This window comes from Phascolarctos cinereus, unplaced genomic scaffold, assembly GCF_003287225.1.
Source record: "Phascolarctos cinereus isolate Bilbo 61053 unplaced genomic scaffold, phaCin_HiC Scaffold_726;HRSCAF=1367, whole genome shotgun sequence".
Classification (NCBI taxonomy): domain Eukaryota; kingdom Metazoa; phylum Chordata; class Mammalia; order Diprotodontia; family Phascolarctidae; genus Phascolarctos; species Phascolarctos cinereus.
Window position 1 is genome coordinate 424,924,843 of NW_027556098.1, and position 22,402 is coordinate 424,947,244.

Here is a 22,402-nt window from a genome sequence, read left to right on the forward strand (position 1 = left end):
CAAATGGGCTCTCTGCTACTGGAGTTGGGAACTGGTCCAGCTGCCAGGAAGCATGTGGAGTTTTGTGAGAACAGTTCTAAAATTGCTCATACCTTTGGTCCACAGATCTGATTACTGGATCTGTAACCCTAGGAGGTCAGTAACAGCAAGAAGAGATTCATATTTATTTCAACAGCAAACATGCACATAGAAAATATCTATGTGCAGAAACATTCATCACAGCATCATGGGTAATAAAAAACTGGGAGCAAAATCTATGCCAAGGAGTGCCCTGTATGACTAAGAGCTGGCATATGAATGTAATGAGAATAATAATAGCACCTGCCTCCCAGGGTTGTGAGGATCTAAAGGAGGGAGATGTAAAGAGAGTGCTTCGCACAGCTTAACACACTACTTTGTATATGCGTGTGTATATGTCTACATGGGCAGCTGGTGGCAGAGTGGGTAACAGCACCAGACCTGAAGTCAGGAAGACCTGAATTCAAGTCCAGCCCCAGACACTTCCTAGTTGTGTGATGCTGGGCAAATCACTTTGCCTCTGCCTGCCTTGGTCTTCTCATCCGTAAAATGGGGATAATAATAGCACCCACCTCCAGGGTTGTGAATGACAAATGAGATAATATTTGTAAGGCACTTTGCAAACCTTCAAACACTATGTAAATGCTAGCTATCACATATGTAATTGTATGACTCAAAGATTTCAGAACATCATGGAAAGAAGTATTAATTGTAAGACATGCTATAGAATGAAAAGTCCTCTAAAAGGTGACATGAGGCTGGGATGTTCCTGGCACATATCCTAGAAAAGAAGGAAAACAGTCTGGTTAACCAAGCAGGTCTTGAATGGGACGAGTTATGCCCTAGGTTTTAAAACCCTTCTTCAATCTTCAGATACTCACCAGTTTTTATCCTAAGTGATCTAACTTTCCATCCTGATTGAGTGATGGCCAGCCTTGCCCTTGAAAGTTGGGGCTCCTCAGTTGTGGCATAAGACGTGCCTGGAACACCCACCAGAGAACTGAGATCCCATGTCCCAGATGCTGTGGCAGTGTGGCCAGGTGAGCAGTGTTGTGGAGCCTCTTCAAGGACACATGCCCTTTGGCCCCTCTCTTTTCTCCAACTACCAATGAAGCACCTTGGTGGTTAACAGAGAGTCTGTGGGTGACTCCTGCTTCCCCACAAAATCTTAATCACTTTGTTGCCACTTACCTGCGAAGTAGCAGAATATAAAAGAAACCCATATAAATCATTGGCTTTTGTGGGTATGGCACCCACAGAACCCAGAAGACAGAGATAGAGAAATTCCATCCAAAATAACTACAGAATGTATAAAATATTGGGGAGCCCACCAATCAAGCCTCATAGGGACTCTATGAATGTAACCTAAATAATTAGAATAATTAGACCTAAATAATTAGAATGCTATTACTTGTTCATGGTTGGGTTATGCTAATACAACAAAAATGACAATTCCACCTAAATTATCTTACTTGTTTGGAGCCATAACATTCAACTACCAAAATATTACTCTATAGAACCAGAAAAAAACAATAACAAGCTTCATCTGGAAAAATAAAAGCTCGTGAGTCTCAAGTGAAATAATGAAAAGAAGTGGAAAGAAAGGGGACCTTACAGTTCCAGATCTCAGATTATCCTGCAAAGCAGTAATCATCTAAACTGTTTGGTAGTTGAAGACCTAGACAATAGACCAGTAGAACAGATTAGGTAGACAAGATCCAGAAACAAATAAACACAGTAGCTCAGTGTTGGATAAACTTATCCAGTTGGATAAATCGAACCCACCTAATCCTGAGGAGACTGGGCAGCTGTCCAGCAGAAGGTAGGCTTTGACCTATACCATATACCGTAATAACTTCTAAAAGGCTTGTGGCCTAGATACAAAAGTCAATCTCATAAACCCATTTGAGGAGCTAAGGAAAAAGGTAGCTTTTACAACTATGGAGAAGGGAAGAGTTCTTGATCAAACAAGGGATAGAAAAGATCACAGGAAATAAAATGGACAATTTGTATTGCATGACATTGAACATATCTGCACAAACAAAATCAATGCAGTCACAATTAGAAGGGGAACCTTATATGCATATAATAAAATACTATAGCACTTTAAGAAATGATAAGAGGGAGAGATTCAGAGAAACCTGTTTGACACCCCTCAGGGCTCACTTGCCCTACCCAGACCACCACTGGCCTATTGAGTCCCCAAGGGGGTGGCTTTTACTACTCCAAAGATTCTCAGGGTAGTCCTGGAGGTGACCATCCTCCCGTACCCTAGCTCACAAGCCTCAGCTGGTGTGCTTCTTCTTAAGAATCAGCCAGTAGACTCAAACCTTAAGCAGAGGCATTTACACATTCATTAATTTCAATTCATTTTCCCCAACACTAGGAACACACTTTTCTACAAATATATCCTGAGTCCAAGAGGGATCCAGGAGGAGCCCAAAGTACACTGGTAGTAAGACACACATATGGAGACACACTTAGCCAAGGCAACTTACATCTTCAAAACTGGAGACCTTCAATGGGCTTTCTCATGAAGTTCTCTATGAATTGTTTTATTGGGTCCTCAGGATATAGTGTCTGCACTGGCACTAGTGGCCCAGCTGGTTTGTTCCCCCTAGGATTTAATGTCTTAGCTGGAAGGGTCAGTCTGCTGCTGGGCTGGCTGGACCAAGGAAGTCCCTCAGCTAGACTAGCTCCTCATCAGACTCTGAAACTGGTGGACTGAGCTGAGCCAACTGTTCTGTGCCTGAGCAAGGAGAGAAGAGTGAGCAGGAGGGTGGGAGACCTGGGCCACAAAGGCAGGTTGAAGCTGGAGAACTGAAGACCTGGGAAGCCCCAGACATCCAGCGTGGCTACCTCTGCCTCCAAAGGGAGTGAGCTCCCCATTCCTGGAGGTCTTCTAGGGGAGGCTGCATGACTGCCTGACTGCTCTTGGTTGTAGAAAGGATTCTTGTTCAAGCACGGGTTAGACTGGAGGTCTCCTGGGCACCCTTCCGACTCTCTGAGACTCTGTGTCTTAGGTCCTGGCCCACCCCAGCATAGCCCTGACACCTCCCCATCTTGCCCAGAGTCTTTTGGGTCCAAGACAAAAAATGATTGGTACCTTTTTGTTTTGACTTGGCCTTCATTTCCCTCCGTTTTCCTCCCCTTTTCTCTCCCACAGCACCATCATCATCATCTTCTTCATGATAGCTAACATTTATATAGCACCTACTAAGTGCCAGGCGCAGGACAAAGTGCTTTACAAATATTCTCTCATTTGACCCTCACGGCTACCCTGGACACGTTGGGGTGTACTAGCTGCTGCCATTCAGTTGTGTCCGACTCTCTGTGACCCCATTTGGGGTTATCTTGGCAAAGATGCTGGAGTGGTTTGCCATTTCCTTCTCTAACTCATTTTACAGATGAGGAAACCAAGGCAAACAGGGGTCAAGTGACTTGTCCAGCATCAGGAACCCGGGTCTTTCTGGACCCCAGGCCCCAGCTGCTCCTGAGATCCAAAAATTTATTTAAAAGAGAAAGGCAGGGGGGGGGAGAATCAGCAAAATTGATCAAAACTATGAAAAAAGGGCACGTGGGTGGCACAGTGGAGCTGGGCCTGAAGTCAGGAAGACCGAAGCTCACATCCAGTCTCAGATATGCTAGCTATGTGACTCTGGGCAATCAGTTAACCTTGTCTGCCTCAGTTTCCTCATCGGTAAAATGAGCCAGAGAAAGAAATGACAAACACTCCAGTATCTTTGCCAAGAAAACCCCAAACGAGTTCGCAAAGAGTGGGCAGGACTGAAATAACTGCGCAACATGAAAAAAAGTCTAATAAGGTGTACTATGTTCCTAGGGACGTTCTGGTCGATGTTTAACAACCTGAATCTCCTGAAAAGATGGGAGGGAGATGCACTCTTAAGTTAATCTGCATTTTTCACACTGTCTTAAGTCCAAACAGTCAACTAAACAAACGAAGCCCTTATTTGTAGCCTTCGATTTCCATGATGGAAATGTTCACACTGAACATTTAACAACGGGCTTTCCAGAGCTGGCTGGAACGTGTGCTCTTGTCCACCCCTCCTGACTTCTGCAAAGTTGTTTTCTTCGGGTCTACATTCTAAATCGCCTACTGTATGCCTAGCTCCATGCAGGGTCTAGGGAACGCATGACAAGGGACAGCCCTCTCCCTGCTAACAGGCGGGCGCACAGCAAGTGAGATCTCCGTTCATATCAGTGTTCAAGTGGGGGATGGGGTGTGGTGGTGTGTGAAACCTTACTCAGCTGTGTGTGTCGGGGGAGTGGGGAGGTCTGCGAAGAGCTCACCTGCGTGCACATCTCGGCGTGCACACATGCAGCACCTGCTCACGCGAGCTCAGGCAAACCAGGCTTTACTTATGTGCCCGCCCGGCCCCGCCCCATAAGGCCCCACCCCTCCAGGCCCCCGCCCCCCGTAAAAAAAGCCTCACCTTCACCAGCCTCCCCATTGCGCCTGCGCGCTCTTAGAGAGGCTCAGGACTCCGTTTCCCAGAAGTCTCCATAAGGCGTCTCCACGGCTGGGGCGGAGTAAGGAAGAGCTTCTGCGCAGGCGCAATGTTCAGCTGGCGCTGGGAGCGAGCTGCGGTGTGCCCCGGGAGCCCAGGGAGAGGCGCACCACGAGGTGAGTCCCCTCCTGGGTGACGTCACGGGGAGGGGAGGGGAGAGGGCCAGGAGGGGGCTGTGCGTGTGTCCGCGTGTGATTCCGGTGGGGGGTGGGTGAGGGAGGTTCATTTACATATGTGCGCCTGCGCCTCCCAGTGTGTTCGCGTGAATCCTCGTGACAGGGAGAGTGTGATTGTGAGCACTTTGTGCGTGAGAGAGTGCCTGCTGGGTGTGCACTTGTGTGTGAATGCTGGGTGTGAGACTGCCTGCGGGTGTGCATTGGAGGTGATAGGCTTCATTAGACCAGTTTCATGGTTTCCAAGGCTCCTTGGTCCCTGTTCTTTGGCCGTCCCTGGTGTGGGCAAGCCCAAGGTTTATTTTACTGTACAGTATGATAAACATTCATTAAACACCTACTGTGTGCCTAAGGACTGGGCTTACAAAAAGAGACCAGACAGGGCCACTGCCCTCAGGGAGCTGACAGCCTAAAGGCCAGGGCCTTCCTCCTTCCCCTCCCCTCTCCTCCTCTCCCCCCTCTCCCTTCTTCTCTCCCTCCTCTCCCTCCTCCCCCTCCCTGCTGCCAAAGGAAGAGCCAGCCCCTGCCCTCAGGGAGCTTGTGCGCCCCGGGCCATGTAATGCCCACCCAGAGTGCAAATTTCACCCCTTCTGTTTGTGTGCTCTGGGCTTCCAGTGGGTGTGCTAACCATGGCTTTTACAAATTGTGTTTTCTTTTCTAAAGAAGATGGTGTTCAGTCTGCTAACCTGGTCTTTCGGTTTTCTGGATGCACCCCCAGCTCTTTTGTTACACCATGTGTGGGACAAGTGAAAGTTTCTCATATGAAATGGAAGCTGTGCCCCAAAAATTTAGTTAAGGCTTTAGCATTAGCTGGGCCTAAGTTTTGTTTTCCTGTAAATCATGTAATAGGGTCATACACCTGTTGCCCACCCCCTCCCTTGTTTTGTAACCACCACCCCAGCCTTGTCTTTGCCAAATAAGGCAATCCTCTAGCTCCCAAGCTTGGTTTGGGTAAAATGTATCTCTTGGGTTCTAAATATAGATTGTAAGATCTCTTGCTTCAACCAATGAGGATAAAGAGATTGAGTTAAACAAGTGGGGAGGGGGGTTTCTTGGAGTGGTTTGTCTAGGGGTATATAACTGGTTGCTTGCTGTTGTATCTGGCCTCACTACTCCAGTCCGCCCTGGGTAGGTGATGCCCAACTCTCGGGCGAGACTTGCTAAGATATAACTTCTGTTTCTACTGAGAGAAACCTCTTGAGTTTTTATGTGGGTAGGTGGTCTCTATCCCACTCACACCAGCTGTTGCTCCCGGTTCTCTTTCCCGGCATCGCCCTCGAGTCACCTGCATTTGTGTGGCACTTTGGTCTGTAGAGGATGCTGAAACGTTCTCACTTTTCTCCACTTCCCTCTGCTCTCTCTGCTCCAGCACTGACCTATCAGAGTCCTGAGAAGTTTCTCGGTCACTCTTCTCTCTACATTCAGAGATACACTATGTGTTTCTCCAATCTCACGTCTCCAGTCTGCTCAGTTTTGTGTTTTCTTTTTTGTTTATTCTTTGGTCAGATTAATCTGTCCATGAAAGAATAACGTGCATGTGCCTGATGGTGTCAATGACTGTCCTTGGGCAGCCTGGTTCCCTTTATACGTGGGACTTTAGATACTGTTCCATTTAGTGTTTATATCTGAGACGGTCCTGTGTGCTTTGTACTTCCTGCTCCTGAGCATGTGGTAAGCACTTGGTAACTGCATCCATAAAACATTCCACACACCCATGCAGGTGAAGAGAAGAGCCTAGAACCAGATTTTGGAGGGCTTTAAATGCCGAACAAAGCTGGTTTACACTTTGTCTAGGCACGAATGGTTCTTGAACAGTTAAGTGACAGCCTGACCTCTCTCTGCTCACGGAAGGTCTGTCAGAATGGGAAGGCTGGAGGCAGAGAGGCCAAGAGGAGGCCTGAAGTACTAGCGGATATTGTGGCCCTCGATGGAGAGCCCAGCCTGGTGGACGGACAAGGATTCTGAGGCCGCCGGGGCACGGAGGTCTGACTTGAACCTGGTCCGCCACAGTGAGCGGTATCAGTCAGTGTGCAAGCAATGAAAAAGCCCAAGATGTTGGAGTGTTTTGTGTTCTGGTGTCATCAGGAGATGCCCGGCCATCGTAGGTGCTGATAGATACCAAGCACGAAGGATACAAATACAGGTGTGGGCCGTCCCTGCCGTCAGGAAGCTTGTACTCCAGTGGGGCATCACGCCTGTGGAGAAGGAGAGGCATTTAGGGGTGGAGAGATTGACTCAGTGTTTGCAGGGACAATCACAGTGTAGATTGGATGAGGAGCTGGAAAGTAAGGTTGGGGTTAAGGGTGCGGACTGAGGAAGAGGAGAAGATGGAGGAGCGTTAGTGGGAAAGTGTGCTGGAAGAGGTCTGAAGAGAGGGGGCCCGGGGAGGCACTCACAGCCTCAGGACAGTGCTCTCCATCCAGCCTGCAATTCTGGAGTTGAAAGAGCCGTGGCCTCCAGGCCATGGTCACTGATCCGGGGCCCACAGGTAAAGATCTGATATTTTTCTAGGACCTACTCTGCTTAATGGGAAAGCTCCCTTCCTCTGAAATGGCGTGTATTTATCTCTGTACTTGTGGTTACAGTAGCAGAATTAAGCTCCTTGTGGGCAAGGACTGCTTTGTTCTGGACTCTGTGTCCCTAAGGCCTGGCAAAAGCAGTGCTGCTTTGCAAGTAGTAATGTTTTTAAATGTTTGGCTAATCAAATTGCTTTTCTAGCTTTCTGTCCCATTGATCTACTTTTCTGTTTTTTAACATGCACCAAGGCTGTTAATGATAACTGCTTTATTATAAATTTGAGGTCTGGAAGTACTACATCCCTTTCCTTCTTTTTTTTTCTTTTTTTTAACATTACTTCCCCTGAAATTCTAGACCAAGGGTACTTAACCGGGCATTTGTGAACTTGCTGGGTTAAAGAAACACATATATTTTGGTAAGTGTGTTTCAGTAGAATTGGTTTCCTTTTTTAATCCTATTTATTTTATGCATTTAAAACTGTGATGCAAAGAAGAGGTCTTCCATAGTCTCCACCCAGCTGCCAAAGGCGTCCTGGACCTAGCAAAGATTAAGAACCTCTGACCTTGACCTTTGTTCTTCAGAATATGTGACCCCTCTTGTCCCCCTGCTTCCTCTTCTAGGTTTTTATGAACTATTCCTTTCCTAGAATCTTGCCAGGATTGGCCAGTGGTCTGCAGAATTCATTCCCTTCCCTGATCTGAAAATATGGCAACACTTGCCCTTTCCAGCCCTGGGGTACCTCTCCCAACAGTCCTGTAGGGTCACTGGGAGGGGCTGGGCAGTCACGTCTGACACTTCTCTCAGGACCCCAGGATGTGGTTCATCTGGCCCAGTGCCGTGGGCTCATGCAGAGCAGCCTTCTCTTATTGGTTGCCAGTGCCAATGCACCACATTGTTTCCGTCCCTTCCAGTCTAAGGGTTGTCCTCCATGGACACAGAGAAGGAAACAGATGAGCTGAGCAGCTCTATTACTGCTCTATCCATCTGAGCAAACGTCCTTGCCCTTTCTTGATATCATCAGTGGAGCTATGCAGTCCCTTTTTCACTCTTGTCCTCGGCTTTCCTATTGTGAGCTTTCAGGCTCCTGACGCTTTGCCCCGAGCCTGGTGCCACGCTTTGGGATCCATCCTCTGTCCTCGAGTGCATTTCTTGTCTTTGTCAAGCCGGAATTGGGCGGTGAGGGCCGGGTGCTCCCTCAGCACTCTTTTTGCACAATTACCCCTTTCCATGACTCTGCCTGTCTTTTCTAACCACTCCCGTGTCCCTGCTGACTCCTCAGCTTCCCCCAACCCTATTCTCCTGGGCTCTCTTTTCTCCTTGAAAGGGTCTCATCCATTCTCAAGGATTTAGTTAACACATTCCTGCATATAAGTCTCCAGTCTGTATCTTTACCCCTAACTTTATGTGTGGATAAGGCCACTGAGGTCCCTCCACTTCTGAAATTCTGTGAATCTCTGGTCCTAGGAGACAACAGGGCTGTCTCTGGGAAGAGAGAGAGAGAGAGAGAGAGAGAGAGAGAGAGAGAGAGAGAGAGAGAGAGAGAGTATGTGTGTGTGTGTGTAGGGGGAGGTGGGGCTCACCTACTTGAGGGCAGGAGACTTCTGATTAGGTGAGTCTATGGACTGAACAGCCAGCCTCAGCCACCTTGCTGTGACTCCTTTCTTGTGCCACAGATTTACTGTCTTTCAGTTTTGCCCTTCCTCGAGAGGACAGTCCAGAGGAAGAGGGAATGGCTTCTGTGGTTCTGCTGGCCAGAGTCCAGGTGAGTTGGAGGTCTCTTTTCTCTGTAGGACTGATTTCCCAGGTTCCAGACCATAGACAGGCAGTTTTCCCAAGTTATGGTCAAGTTCTGGGGGATGGCAGTTGATGAGAATTAGCAACAAGCTGACCTGTCTAGACTTGTGTCTGAAGCTGTCCTCCTTGTCTCTAATAGTAAAGGTCTATTAGAGATGGACCTGGTCCATCTCCTTAACTTTACTATGGAAACTGAGACTCAGAGGAAAACTTATTTTTCTAGCCTTCCCTAAGTTAGTAACAGAGTTGGGCCCTGAGCCCAGATAGCCTGACTCACCAGGACCAGCTGGACCCCCAGAACCTCTTCGGATACGCCTCTGTCCCTCCTGGGCTTGTCCTCATCCCCAGGGCTTTGGCAGGGTGGCCACCAGGCCAGAATGCATATGTTTGGTGTTGCAGGAGGCAGTGACATTCAAGGATGTGTCTGTGGACTTTACCCAGGAGGAATGGGGGTTCCTGAGCCCTGTTCAGAGGGAGCTCTACAGGGAGGTGATGCTGGAGAACTACAGGAACCTGGTATCCCTGGGTAAGGCCGCCTCCCAGTGAGGCTTTACCTTCAGGAGTCTGGGTTGAAAAGTGAGGAGCACAGTCTTGGGGCCCTGAGCGCTCCATTCACGCGGTTGTGAAAGAGAGACTGCTCCTCTCGTGGACCCAGACACACCTGTGCGTCCTCCTGGACTCGCCTCCCAGGTCTCGGCTCCCGGGGCAGGGACTCTCCCCAAGGTACTCTGGACAGATGTCTGCAGGTGAGGGCCACTCCCCTCCCCCTTAGGAGTGGAATGTTCAGTTTTGCCCCAACAAATGACCAAACTTTAGAGTGTCAGTATCAGGAGGGTGGTTGGAGATTTTCCATCCTGTGCTGTCCCTTTAGTGGGGTGGAAGATGAGGTCTAGAAAGGGCAAGCAATTTCTCCAAGGTTCTGCTGGGAGAGGGCCAGAAACGTGTCTCAAACCACACTGGCAGAGTCCCACCCCAGGCCGTGTCCGACTTAGCCCCACCACCCCTCTCCTGCCCTGTCCTGGGAACAAAGTCTTACTGTCATGGGAGGGGAATCTTCAGGAAGAGGCAGAGGCTGACTGACTAGTTCTGAGGACATCTTGGAGACGCAGGCTTCGAAGGGGAGTCTGGGCCAGCTGACCTGGGGGTCCTATGGTCAGATCTAGGGTGCTGTAGCCCAGTCTTCGCAACCACTGCACTCCTGCCGCCTCTCCTCATTCTTTTGAAGGAAATCCTGCCCCCTTGCTGCCTTCAGGGAATCAGTAAGCATTTATTAAGCACCTACTGAGTATCAGGTACTTGGTGTGCAAAGACTGAACCAAAGTGTCCCTGCCCTCAAAGATCTTAGAGTCTCTTGGAGGTAACTTCTAGGCACAGATAAGCACAGACACAGTTAGCTCACCAGGTGATTGGGGTGGACAGCAGTAAGAAGGGAGGATCCAGAAAGGTTTCATGGAGCAGCTGCATTTTGACAGACCCCAGGGATTCCAAGAGTGAGGCAGGCGTGAGGAGGGGGTGGGTTTCAGGCCTGGAGAACAGAGGGACGTGGTGTGCAAGAAGTAACCAGGGGGCCGGTGTGGATGGGCTGGAGGGTGTGTGAAGGGAAGTGATGTGGGATAATTCCAGAAAGTTAGCCTGGAGCCTTGTCATGGCAGGTAGCTGATGCTTGATCCTAGCAGCCAGGGGAGCCCCTGGGCCAGGAGTGACCTGGTCAGACCTGTGGTTGGGGAGACCGCTTGGGCAGCCCTGTGGAGCGTGTCCTGAAGATGGGAGAGACGGGAAGCAAGGCCAGTTGTTTGGCCATCACAGTCATCGAGGCAGGCAGGAATAAGGGCCTGACCCAAAGTGGTAACAAAGAGAGAGGATGCTGGGGATGGTGTGAGATGCTTTGGGAATGTAGAATCAGTAATGCTTGGCAGCTGAGGGGGGCCGAGGACGCCTCTGAAGTTGTGAACCGGGGACCAGAAGGAAGCTGTCATGCCAGCACCTAGAGAGTCTTCTCATCTTCTCCCCCCCCCCCCCATCTAGGGCTTCTGGATCCCACATCAGGCTCCATCTCCTGGTTGAAAGAAGCAGAAGAGCCCCTGGCACAGGATCTGCAGGGAAGGGCCCCAAGAAGCGCCCATCCACCTGAAGGAGGCAGTTCCGGCAGGCAGCTAGGAGCCAGCACATGGAACAGCCCGTCTGGGCCGTTGGGTATGGCCGTGTTAGAGTGATGGATAGTGCGGCGGGGTGAGATGAGGGTTGGAGCTGGTCTCTGGTGGTGGTAGATTTCCCGGCCCTCTCCCTGAATCTGAGGTCAGGGTGGTTTTGACCGTGGCACCCTGAGTGCTTGGTCCGTGCTCCCAGACCAAGGGGGGTGTTCCTCAGAGACCCTGGAGCAGTAATGTCCCTACCTGCTCCCTCTCACACGGAGTGCTTGGAGTGAAGGGTCCTTCCAGCTCTGACATTCAAGGACCCCGTGACCCCAGGTCTTCAAAGGGGGACTTTGGCCGAGTCATTCTCCTTTCTGAGCTTCTCTTGCCTCCTTGTGTAGTATAGACTTGGGGTTAGTTGATTTCCAAAGTTTCTTAGAGTTCTCCCCCTCTAGTGACCAAGGATGACCACATCGTTCTGTGACAGGATCCCTGCTTTTGAGGTACTCCCGCTCTACTATTCCCCTTCTGTGGGTCCTCCTCCTCCCCACTCCTCTTCCCAGCTAACCCCTTCCGCCTGAGCTCCGGAGGGCAGGGGCATTGGAAAGGTCTGTTGAGGTTGTAGTCTCCTCATTGACCCTTCTTGGATCTCATCACGCAGCAGTTTCTTCATTTGCCACCCCCGGATCAGGAGACCTTTAGGCCCATGGTAAACAATGAAGAGGATGGTTGAGTCAAGAGAGTGAAGACCTAGTTGTAGCCTTATTCCTCAGTCACTGTTGTCTCTGGCAGTTGACCTCATTTTGGGGTGTCCGGATCTGCCACCCTAGACAAGGATATTGGTAAGCTCAAGACAGTGCAGAGGAGAGCGCTCAGGGGTGCAGGGGACCCAGATGTCATGAGCGTCAGCCAGAGAAGCTGGGAAGGTTTGAAGAGAAGGTTCAGGGGGAATGAGAGCCATGTGTTAGTAGTGGAAGGGTTGGCATGTGAAAGAGGATGGAAGTTTGTTCTGCTTTGCCCCAGAGGACAGAATTAGGAGCCATGTGTAGAGATTACAAGAGGAAAATTTAGGTTGATGTTAAGAATTACTCCCTAATGATTTGAGGTAGCCCACAGTGGAATGGAAGCCTTTGAGGGCACCCTGGATCGTTACAATGTGTCCTGTATGTTCTAGTTTAGAGATTTTTTTTTTCTGGTATGGGCTGGACTAGGTCACCACTGAGGTCCCTTCCAGCTCTAAAATTCTGATTCTGTCATCACTCTTCCATTTGTCTGCCCTTAAATACTGGAAGACAACTCCCATGTCCCCCATTAGACTATTTTTCTCTAGGCCAGAATCATCAGGTTCTTCAGCCAGTTGTCATGTGAAATTGGGGCCCTTCACCATCCTCCTTCCCCTGCTTTGTTCACCAAACTTAACAGTGTATCACCTAATTTATTACTGAAAATGTAGTTTGACCAAGGCTGAGTATGTATAGCCAGTTTATTATCTCACTAGTCTAAGCATCCTATGCCTCTTCTAGTGTAGCCTGAGATTGCTTGATCTTTTCTGGGTTAGGATGACTGTGGTGAGGGTCAGCTTAGCTCTCTGAGGTCCTTTATAACTGAAATTAAAATTGTTTTCATTCTCAATTTCTTTCAGCCTGGGATACTAGATTTGAGAACCAGGAATCACCTCCCAATCAAGAAGGAGGAGAATCACCTGGGATCTTAGAAAGATTCAGTGAGGATTTTTCCCAAAGCTGCACATTTGGGGAGGGTCCTATCAAAGAGATCAGGTTGTGGGAGACATTCCCATATCACCACACACATCTTAATCAACATAAGAGACTACATAACAAAGGTAAACTCTATGATTGTGAGGAATGTGGAAAATTCTTCACAAGGCATACAAACCTTATTCTACACCAGAGACTTCATACTGGAGAGAAACTCTATAAATGTAAAGAATGTGGGAAGGCCTTCAGCTGCAATTCATCCCTTACTCAACACCAGAGAGTTCACACTAAAGAAAAACCTTATCAATGTAAGGAATGTGGAAAGGCCTTCAACTGGAGCTCATCCCTTACTCAACATCATAGAATTCACACTGGAGAAAAACCTTATCAATGTAAGGAATGTGGGAAGGCCTTTACCAACCGAGCCTCCCTTATTAAACATGAAAGAACTCATAGTGGAGAGAAACCCTATGAATGTGAGGAATGTGGGACAGCCTTCATTCAGAGATCAAACCTTACTAAACACCAGAGAATTCACACTGGGGAAAAACCTTATCAATGTAAGGAATGTGGGAAGGCCTTCACCAACCAGTCCTCCCTTATTAAGCATGAAAGAATTCATAGTGGAGAGAAACCTTATCAATGTAAGGAATGTGGGAAGGCCTTCAACTGGAGCTCATCTCTCACTGAACATATTAGAATTCACACTGGAGAGGAACCTTATAAATGTCTAGAATGTGGCAAAGCCTTCAGAAAGAGCTCATTATTTACTCAACATCATAGAATTCACACTGGAGAGAAGCCGTATACTTGTAAAGAATGTGGCAAGGCCTTCAGGCAGATGTCTTCCCTGACTCGGCACCAGAGAATTCACACTGAAGAGAAGCCTTATGAATGTAAGGAATGTGGGAAGGCTTTCAGTAATAGCTCCAATCTTACTAAACATCAGAGAATGCACAGTGGAGAGAAGCCTTATAAATGCAAAGAATGTGGAAAGGCATTCACCAACTGTTCATCCCTTAATAATCACAAAAGAATTCATAGTGGAGAAAGAGTCTATGAATTTAAGCAATGCGAATCAGCCTTCAGTTGGAGCTAAGTTCTTACTCAATGTATATTTTAAAAAGTATCCTGGAGGAGTATTCATTAATGTAATGAATATGGGAAAGCCTTGTGTATGAAGGGGTGAGGTCTTACTGAATTTCAGTAAATCCATCCTGGACAGAAACCCCAAGAATGCAGTGAATGTGGAAAATCTTTCAGGCTTTACCACTACTGAAATCACTTTGTAGGGAATGCCTACAAATGTAAAGAGTGTGGGAAAGAAATGAGTGGTTTCAAGTCAGCCTTGTTCTCTTTCATCACTTCCAAAGAGTAATATATTTGCCAAAAGTGAAGGAAAACCCCCAAAATATAGAGGGCAAAGAAATCATTACAAGGAAAAACCTTTCAGAAAAAAAATAGCAGTCAGATTGTAGTATCGAGCATACAAAAAAGAGCTCCAAATATAATGAAAGAATGATATTAGGTAAAAGAAAGTTAACAGACATCTCCGAAAGAAGAGAATAATAGCGCAATACTAACTAGACACTCATGAAAATGAGACTGCCACGAAGACCCCCAAAGTGATTGAAAGGCTTCTAAAAAGAATTGACAATTTTAGAAGGAACATTGGAGCTCATCAAATAGAATTAGAAAAGATAAACAAGAAAATTAATAGTTCAGAACAGAAAGTGGAAATTCTTAATTTCAGTGGCTGCACTAAGAGTATCAGAGCTATAATCCAAACATTCCAATGTGCAAAAAGGAATATTGGAACAGGCTTGAAAATTGGCAAATTTGAAGAACAACTGAAGTCTTTTTGGACAAAAGCAAAGCAATTGACCTTAAAGGTAGTGGTCTAGACAATCTGAGAACTGTTGGCATCCCAGAAAAAAAAACTGATAAAATATAGAGCCTGAATTCCATATTTTAATAAATCCTGCTCAAAAAGAGCCCAGAAGGATTTGAATGAGTAGCCTAGAATTCATTAAATCTAAGAACACAGACTTCTATGGTAAGGACTCCCAATTTGACAAGAACTGGGAAAATTGGAAATGTTTGGCAGAAATGAGCTTTAGATATGCAACTCACGCCAAAATAAACTACAAATGGATATGAACCTTGAATACAAATAGTCACACCATTAAAAATAAAGGGGGAAAGAAGGAATTATCTATTTTTTTACAGCTATAGTGAAGTAAAGAATTCTTGACCAAACCATAGATTGAAGTGATCACTTAAGTCAAAAGAGACAATTAAGTTACACAAAACAAAAAAGGTTTTGCACAAACAGAAGTGATGCCACAAGAATAGGAAGAGAAACTACACTGGGAGGGAAAATCTGTGTCAAATATCACTGATAAAAGTCTGATAAACGAAGATGTCTAGGGAATTAACAGAACTGTATAACACTAAAATAACCACGTGGTCAGAGGATATACATCGTTTTCAAAATAAAAGAATTGAAACCATAATGGCCTGATGAAAACATACTCTTGATTTACTCATCACAAAAGAAATACAAACTCAAAAAAACATTTAAAAGGTTTCACTTCAAGCCCTACGAGTTGGTAAAGGTGACCAAAAAAGGAGAACAGTCACCATTGAAGGAGTGGAGGGAATATAGGCATATGAATGAACTTTGGGTAAAGATATGAATTGCCCCAACCATTCTGGATAACAGTTTAATATTATACATGAAACGTGACTAAATGGTTCATACCATTTAGAACCCCCCATGAATGTCAATCAGAAATAGATTCAGTATATACCAAAATATTCATGGCAGCTGTGTATGTGCATGTGTGCACATGCATGTGAATGTGTATGTGTGTGCATGTGTGTGCACGTGTGTGTGTGTGGTAGCGAAGAACTGGAGACAAAGTAGGTGCCTACATTTTGGGAAAGGCAGGACAACTGACATGTGAATGTAAGGAGTATCATTTTGTTGCAAGAAGTAATGAATATGAGGAATTCTGAGAAACATGGGGCATTTGTAGGAACTAACAGTGACATCAGCAGTACCCGAACAAATAAACAGTAGCTATCACAGTGGAACTTCAAAGAACGTCCAAAGGAAAGCGAATGAAGAAGGGCTCTAGGGGTCCTGGACTGCTTGGGCAGAATGTTACTTTGTGGGTTGAGGTCACTGTGTGGATTGTATTTGCCGAATTGTCTTTCTTTGATACAAGAGAAGATACAGTTTAGGGACACAGAAGAGATGGTATAATGGGAGATAACTATGTTGTAAAAAGAAAAGGCATAAATAAAACTTTAAAAAAAATGAGAATGATTTGAAAACATTTTATAGAGCAGTTATCTCTGATAAAGGACCAATATCCAGGGTATGTAGGATATTGATACAACTACAGAATACCGAGAACCAGGGGCAGCTAGGTGGTGCAGCAAATAGAGCACCAGCCCTGGAGTCAGGAGGACCTGAGTTCATATCTGGCCTCAGACGCTTACTGGCTGTGTGACTCTGGGCAAGTCACTTCACCCTGTTTGCCTTAGTTGCCCATCTATAAAATAATCTGGAGAAGGAAATGGCATCCAGTATCTTTGCCAAGAAAACCCCTAAAGGGGTCATGAAGAGTTGGATGTAATTGAAATGAGTGAACAACAAATAAAATCATCCCTTGATAGTTTAGTTGCTATTACACTAAATCTGTAAAAAAAATTTACAATAGGTAGTATCATTATTTGTATTATATGGGCATAACTTAAACCATGAGCAATGAATAGCTTTCCAATTATTTGTCTTCCCTTATATTTGTATTTATGCGTCTTGGCTGTGTCTGAGGTAGACTCCCAGATATCTACTTTGTAGTTGTTTTAGGTAAGACTTATCTTTCTACCATTGCTTCTCGTTTTTGCTTTTGTTATATAGAAAAATTGACTATTTTTGTAGATGTTTGTATCCTACTTTAATGAAGCTTTTCTCCCAGTCCCTTAGTGATTCTTCAGGGTTTCCTAAGAAAATCATCCTGTTGTCTGTAAACAGTGATCATTCTCTCTCTCTCTCTCTCTCTCTCTCTCTCTCTCTCTCTCTCTCTCTCTCTCTCTCTCTCTCTCTCTCTGTGTGTGTGTGTGTGTGTGTGTGTGTGTGTGTGTGTGTGTCTCCCCCCCCTTTCATACCAGAGAAGAAGTTTGAATTATGGTATTAAAAGATAAAACATATTGACATTATACAATACTACACATATATTTTATGCATTTTTGAGTTTCTAAACTTTTTCTGTGTCATCTGTAGTATCCATAAAACTCTGCAAAAATTCCCATTTAATTTCTTAGGCCAGGCCATGATATATTGAAAACTCAATGGGGAAAGTCATGAAAGGCCTGACACTTTGTCCACAGCACCACCTGTTTAATCATTTTCCAGTCATGTCTGACTCTTCATGACCCCATTTGGGGTTTCCTCAGCACAGATACTGGAGTGGGTTGCTGTTTCCTTCTCTGGCTCATTTTTACAAATGAGGAACCAGAGGCAAACAGGGATTAAGGGACTTGCCCAGAGCCACAGAGTTAGTGTCTCTGTGGCCTGACTTGACCTCAGATCTTTCTTGCTCCAGGGCCAGCACCCTTCACTGTGCCACCTGGCATTCAGTATTTCACCTTGTAGTTAATAGCTTTGGGGTTTGGGTTTATGCTGTTGGTCATTTTAAGAAATGGGCTCTCTATGCCTACGGTTTTTAGAGTTTTAAACAAATGGCTGCTATAGCTTGTTGTCTTTTTCTGCATCTTTTGATATAATCCTGTGGTTTTGGCTGGTTTTGTTAATGTAATTGAGTCCACTGATTGTTTTCCTAATATTGAACCTTCCTTGCATTCTATGGTATAAATCCAAACTTCTTAGAGTGAATAATTTTTTAGATCTATTATTGTCAGTTGTTTGCTAGATTTTGTTAAAAGTTTCACATCAGTAGTCATTAGTGACAACGATGTCTAATCCTCTGCTTCATCTCTTCCCGGTTTTGGTATTGAGACCATATTCATCTCATAAAAAGAGTTTGGAAGAATGCTTTCTCCCCCTCAAATATTTAGAATACTTAGCCTGGCATAAGTATTTATGCTCCTTAAGCTCTTGATTATTAGAAGTTGTAATCATGCTATCAGACAAAGCAAAAAAAAAAGTCACAATGTAAGGGAGAAAAACAGAGAAACTACATTATTCTTAGAGGCACCATGGACTATGAAATTATCATTAGTAAACATATGCACCAAATCACATAACATACCTAAATCATAAAGGAAAAGTTAGCCAAATTACAAAATAATGCACTAATTGTAGGAGACATTAATGTTCCTCTCCCAAAGCTGTATGAGTCTTCACAGAAAGATAAAGAAAAAAAAAGAGAACTGAACGGGGCTATTGGAAAAGTTTGATTTGAAAGGCTGATGGCATTTTCTGAATAGGAGCCCCGGATAACTTGGAAATGTATATTATTGTGCCTTCTACATTATTCCTTCATCTTCATGCAATCTTTTCAGCAAAATAGACCATCATATAAGGGAGCAAAATTATAAAGAAATGTAAAAATACAAATATCAAAGCCATCCTTTACAATCCATGACACAAAATTGTAATTAACATGGGTAACATAAGCAGAAGATGCAGATCTAGGTGGAGATGCAATAATCATCTTCAATAATGAGTGGTGTAAAGAACAAATCACGTAACTATAAAATAAAATGATTTTTTAAAAAGCACAGCATACCAACATTTTTGGCATGCAGCAAAAGCAATCCTCAGAAGAAAAATTGTATCTCTGCAAACATACATGAACAAAATAGGAAAATTAGATTAATGAATTGGGTGTGCAGTTTTAAAAACTAGAGAATCAAATTAACCAAAAATAAGCACAAAAGAAGAAATCTTGAAAACTGGAGGAGAAAAAGATCAAAATGGAAAATAAAAATACAAGATGATGAAGGAAACTGTGAAAGCTGACTCTTTGAAAAGCCTGAGAAAATTGATAATCCTTTAACATGATGTTAAAGAAAAAAGAAAATCAAATTACTGAAATAAAAAATGAGAGTGAACCCAACAAACATGAAGGAAATTAAAAGAATGAACAGAATCTGCTATATACAATTATAACAAAATTGAGAATTTAAAGGAATGGGATGATTACCTGCAAAATTATAGAATATCCAAGTTAAGGAATTTTAAAGTAGAGTTCTTAAGCCAATCTCAGATAGTGAATTTTAACAAAGTCAACAAGCATCTAAGTGCTTATTATGTATCAGGCATTATGTTAAGCACTTTTTACAAGTATCTCATTTGATCCTTACAATAACCCTGAGCTGTAAATGCTATTAATATTGTCCCAATTTTACAGATGAGGAAATTGAGGCAGAGTTTAAGTGACTTGCCCAAGGTTATACAGCTAGTGTCTGAAGCTGGATTTGAACTCAGGCCCTCCTCACCATACCTCTAGCTGCCTCTACTGATTCAGCAGTGTTTTTTAATTATGTTGGAAAGAAGGCTAGCATCAAAGAAAGATTGGAGCTACTGCTTAGGGAGGGCTAACAGGATGATAATAATGGGAGGGGGTAAAAAGGCTGACTTAATCAACTTTTGTTTCACACAAGAGATGTTGGGAAAGTAGGAAGAACCCCCACCACCACCTTAAAAATCAAACAAACTAACAACAGAAAAAGAGGAGACAAGGAGTGTGTATGACATTATTGCAATAAATGATGAATGGGACAAGGAAAAGACCAAAGATTTTCTGTTTTCAGAAACTCTGCCTTGAATTAGCCACATAGCTACAATGAAAACTAGGGATAGGTAAGAGAACAAAAATAGATTTAAAATGGCTCAGGAGTATAAAAGTTATGGCTGGAGGCTTATAGATTTTATGGAAGCCTCACGTTGATATATCAAGGATGTTTTCTTCAAGAACAGAATCGGGAGGTGATGGATGTAGCAAGAACTGGGTAACATCACAAAAATGGAATATATTAATCATTTTGACAGGAAATAATTGGTTATTGAAGTGGAAGTAATTTCTGAATCAGTTCTCTGTGTATAGTCAGACCACTGAGGTGTCAGGGGAACAGCCAAACTCAATAGAAATTGTAAGAGAAATGTGTCAGTAAATCAGAACAACCATGTCAATCTGTTTAAATGACCTGGAGAGGGGAAAGAACATCAACATTAATTATGATGATTTTGTACAGTTTTTTTTTCTTTTTGGTTAGGCAGTGGGGTTAAGTGACTTGCCCAGGATCACACAGCTTGTGTTCTATGTCTGAGGCCTGATTTGAACTCAGGTCCTTCTGAATCCAGGGCTGGTGCTCTATCCACTGCACCACCTAGCTGCCCCAATTTTGTACAGTTTTAAGATAACTAGGTGGTACAATGGATGGAGTGCTGGACTTGGAGTGAGGAAGACCCAAGTTCAAGTCCCATCTCAAACACTCAATTTCCTCATCTATAAAATGGGGCTAATAAAGCACTTATCCCATGGAGTTGTGAACATCAGATGAGATAGCATGTGAAAAGTGCTTTGCAAACCTTAAAACACTGTATAAATGTTAGCAATTATTTTAAGTTTGGCTGATTTAAATCAGCTGCTAAAAGACTTAGGACAAAGCTAGACACCATCTCACCAAGCAAACACTTGATCTCTGTACCATGAATTAAAGAATGCATTTATTAAGTGATTACTGTATACAAAGCACGGCGCTATGGGCTAGGGATACAAACAGGATGAAGACAGTCCCTGTTCTCAATAGAGGGAGAAAGATGATAACCCAGAGCAACACCGGTTTAGAATATAAACTCATTTGTAACATGTATGTATTCTGGATCACTTGATACACAGATATTTTTATTTCAACCCTTCATTTTCATTCTGTGTAGCAACTATTGAATTTTGTTTCCTTATCCATTCTATTATTTTCTTTTTGGGGGAATTTTCATTTATTCACATTTTCCAGTTATAATTGTTATGTTCATATTTCCTCTATTTAATTCTTTGGTATTGCTTTATACCAGCTCCTGCTTTGACATGAATACCTGATCTAGGTTTGTTTACATTCATTTGATCCCAGTTTCTTCCCATGGGCTCTCTCCCATTCCCAATTCCCAACCCTAACTCTACTAGAGTGATTTTCCTAAAGTTCAGGTTTGACCATGCCACCCCTCCACCCCCCCCCCCACTCAAACTTCAGTGGCTCCCTGCTGCCTCCAGGATCGAATACAAAAGGCTGTTTGGCATTCCAATCCCAGCCCCCACCTACCTTTCCAGTGTTCTTTCACCTCACTCTTGACACTCCATCCAGTGAGCTTGGCCTCCTGGCTGTTCCAGAACAAGACCCTCCATCTCTTGGCACCTGCCATTTTCTCTGGCTTCTCCCCATGCCTGGAGCTGCAAGTGTCTTCTCCTCCAACACTCTCCTCCAGCTACTCTGTCAGTGTGTGCCTAGTTATTGGAGTGAATGAATAAAAAAGTATTTATTAAGCACCTACTATGTGAAAAGCACCGAGCTAAGCCTGGCAATACAAACTCAGACGACGAACAGCCTCTGCTCTCCAGGAACTCGGGATCTAACGCAGAGACGACACCCAGTGGAGGTTACAGCTGCATGTCAGACGCATGGGCCTAAGATGGCAACGCCTCTTCTTTAACATCAGTCCGCGAAGAAGCATTTATTCCGCACCTACTCTGTGCCAGGCACTGTGCCAAGAAAGTCCCTGCCCTCAAGGAGCTCACAGCCTGACGGGGAGAGAACAAGCAAACTGATATATACAAACAAGCTACAGATGGAATAAATAGAGGGCAATTAAAAGAGGGAAGGCACTACAAGAGGAAATGAGGAACACCATCTACTAGTTGTTATTTCTGTGCAGCCCTCTGACAGTGCCGAGGATTTTGGGGATTCTGGGCTTCAGTAGCTGGGGACGTAGCCCCTGGGGAAGCAGTCAGCATCCAGGCTGCATCTCTGTAGGGGTTGCTTCCCAGGACCAAGGAGAGAGCACTGGGATGAAAGCCCTGTTATTGCCTAGGGGGTCCTGGGCTGTCTCCACCAGAGTCTGGGGGAGATGGTGATCAAGGTGGTGCTGGTTTTTACTTACCTGGCACGTGCTGCCTCCTGTCTTGCCTGTTGTCTCCCTCATTCTGTGAACTCCTTGAAGGCAGGGGCTGTTTTTGCCTTTCTTTGCATTTCCAGCACTGAGCACAATGCCCTACACTTGGTCGGTTGTTTTTTTGTTCTTTAAGAGAACCAAAATGACACTTGTAGGTAATTAATAAGTGATTAGGCAGATAGGTGGCTCTGTGGATAGAACACTGGGAGTGGAGTCAGGAAGACCTGAGTGTAGCCCTGGGCAAGTCGCTTACTCTCTCTTTCTAATCCACTGGAGAAGGAAATGGCAAACCAGTCCAGTATCTTTGCCAAGAAAACCCCCATGGGGTCATGAAGAGTAGGACATGGCTGAATGAGCAAACAACAACAATAATGCTTGT

The 22,402-nt window shown here is 44.8% G+C and overlaps 1 protein-coding gene across 2 annotated transcripts; it reads left to right on the forward strand.

The window, feature by feature from the left end:
- Positions 1-4,449: 4,449 nt before the first annotated feature.
- On the forward strand, positions 4,450-16,212 carry LOC110197785 (uncharacterized). 2 transcript variants are annotated; one of them, XM_078146415.1, is made up of 5 exons: positions 4,450-4,663; positions 8,911-8,999; positions 9,431-9,557; positions 11,057-11,224; positions 12,806-16,212. In XM_078146415.1, the coding sequence occupies exons 1-5, from the start codon at positions 4,597-4,599 to the stop codon at positions 13,978-13,980; spliced, it is 1,626 nt and encodes a 541-aa protein (XP_078002541.1). In that variant the 5' UTR covers positions 4,450-4,596; the 3' UTR covers positions 13,981-16,212. The 2 variants fall into 2 exon arrangements, with proteins under 2 accessions (XP_078002541.1, XP_078002542.1); XM_078146416.1 differs by having other exon boundaries at positions 4,461-4,663; positions 8,927-8,999.
- The last annotated feature ends 6,190 nt before the right edge of the window (positions 16,213-22,402 follow it).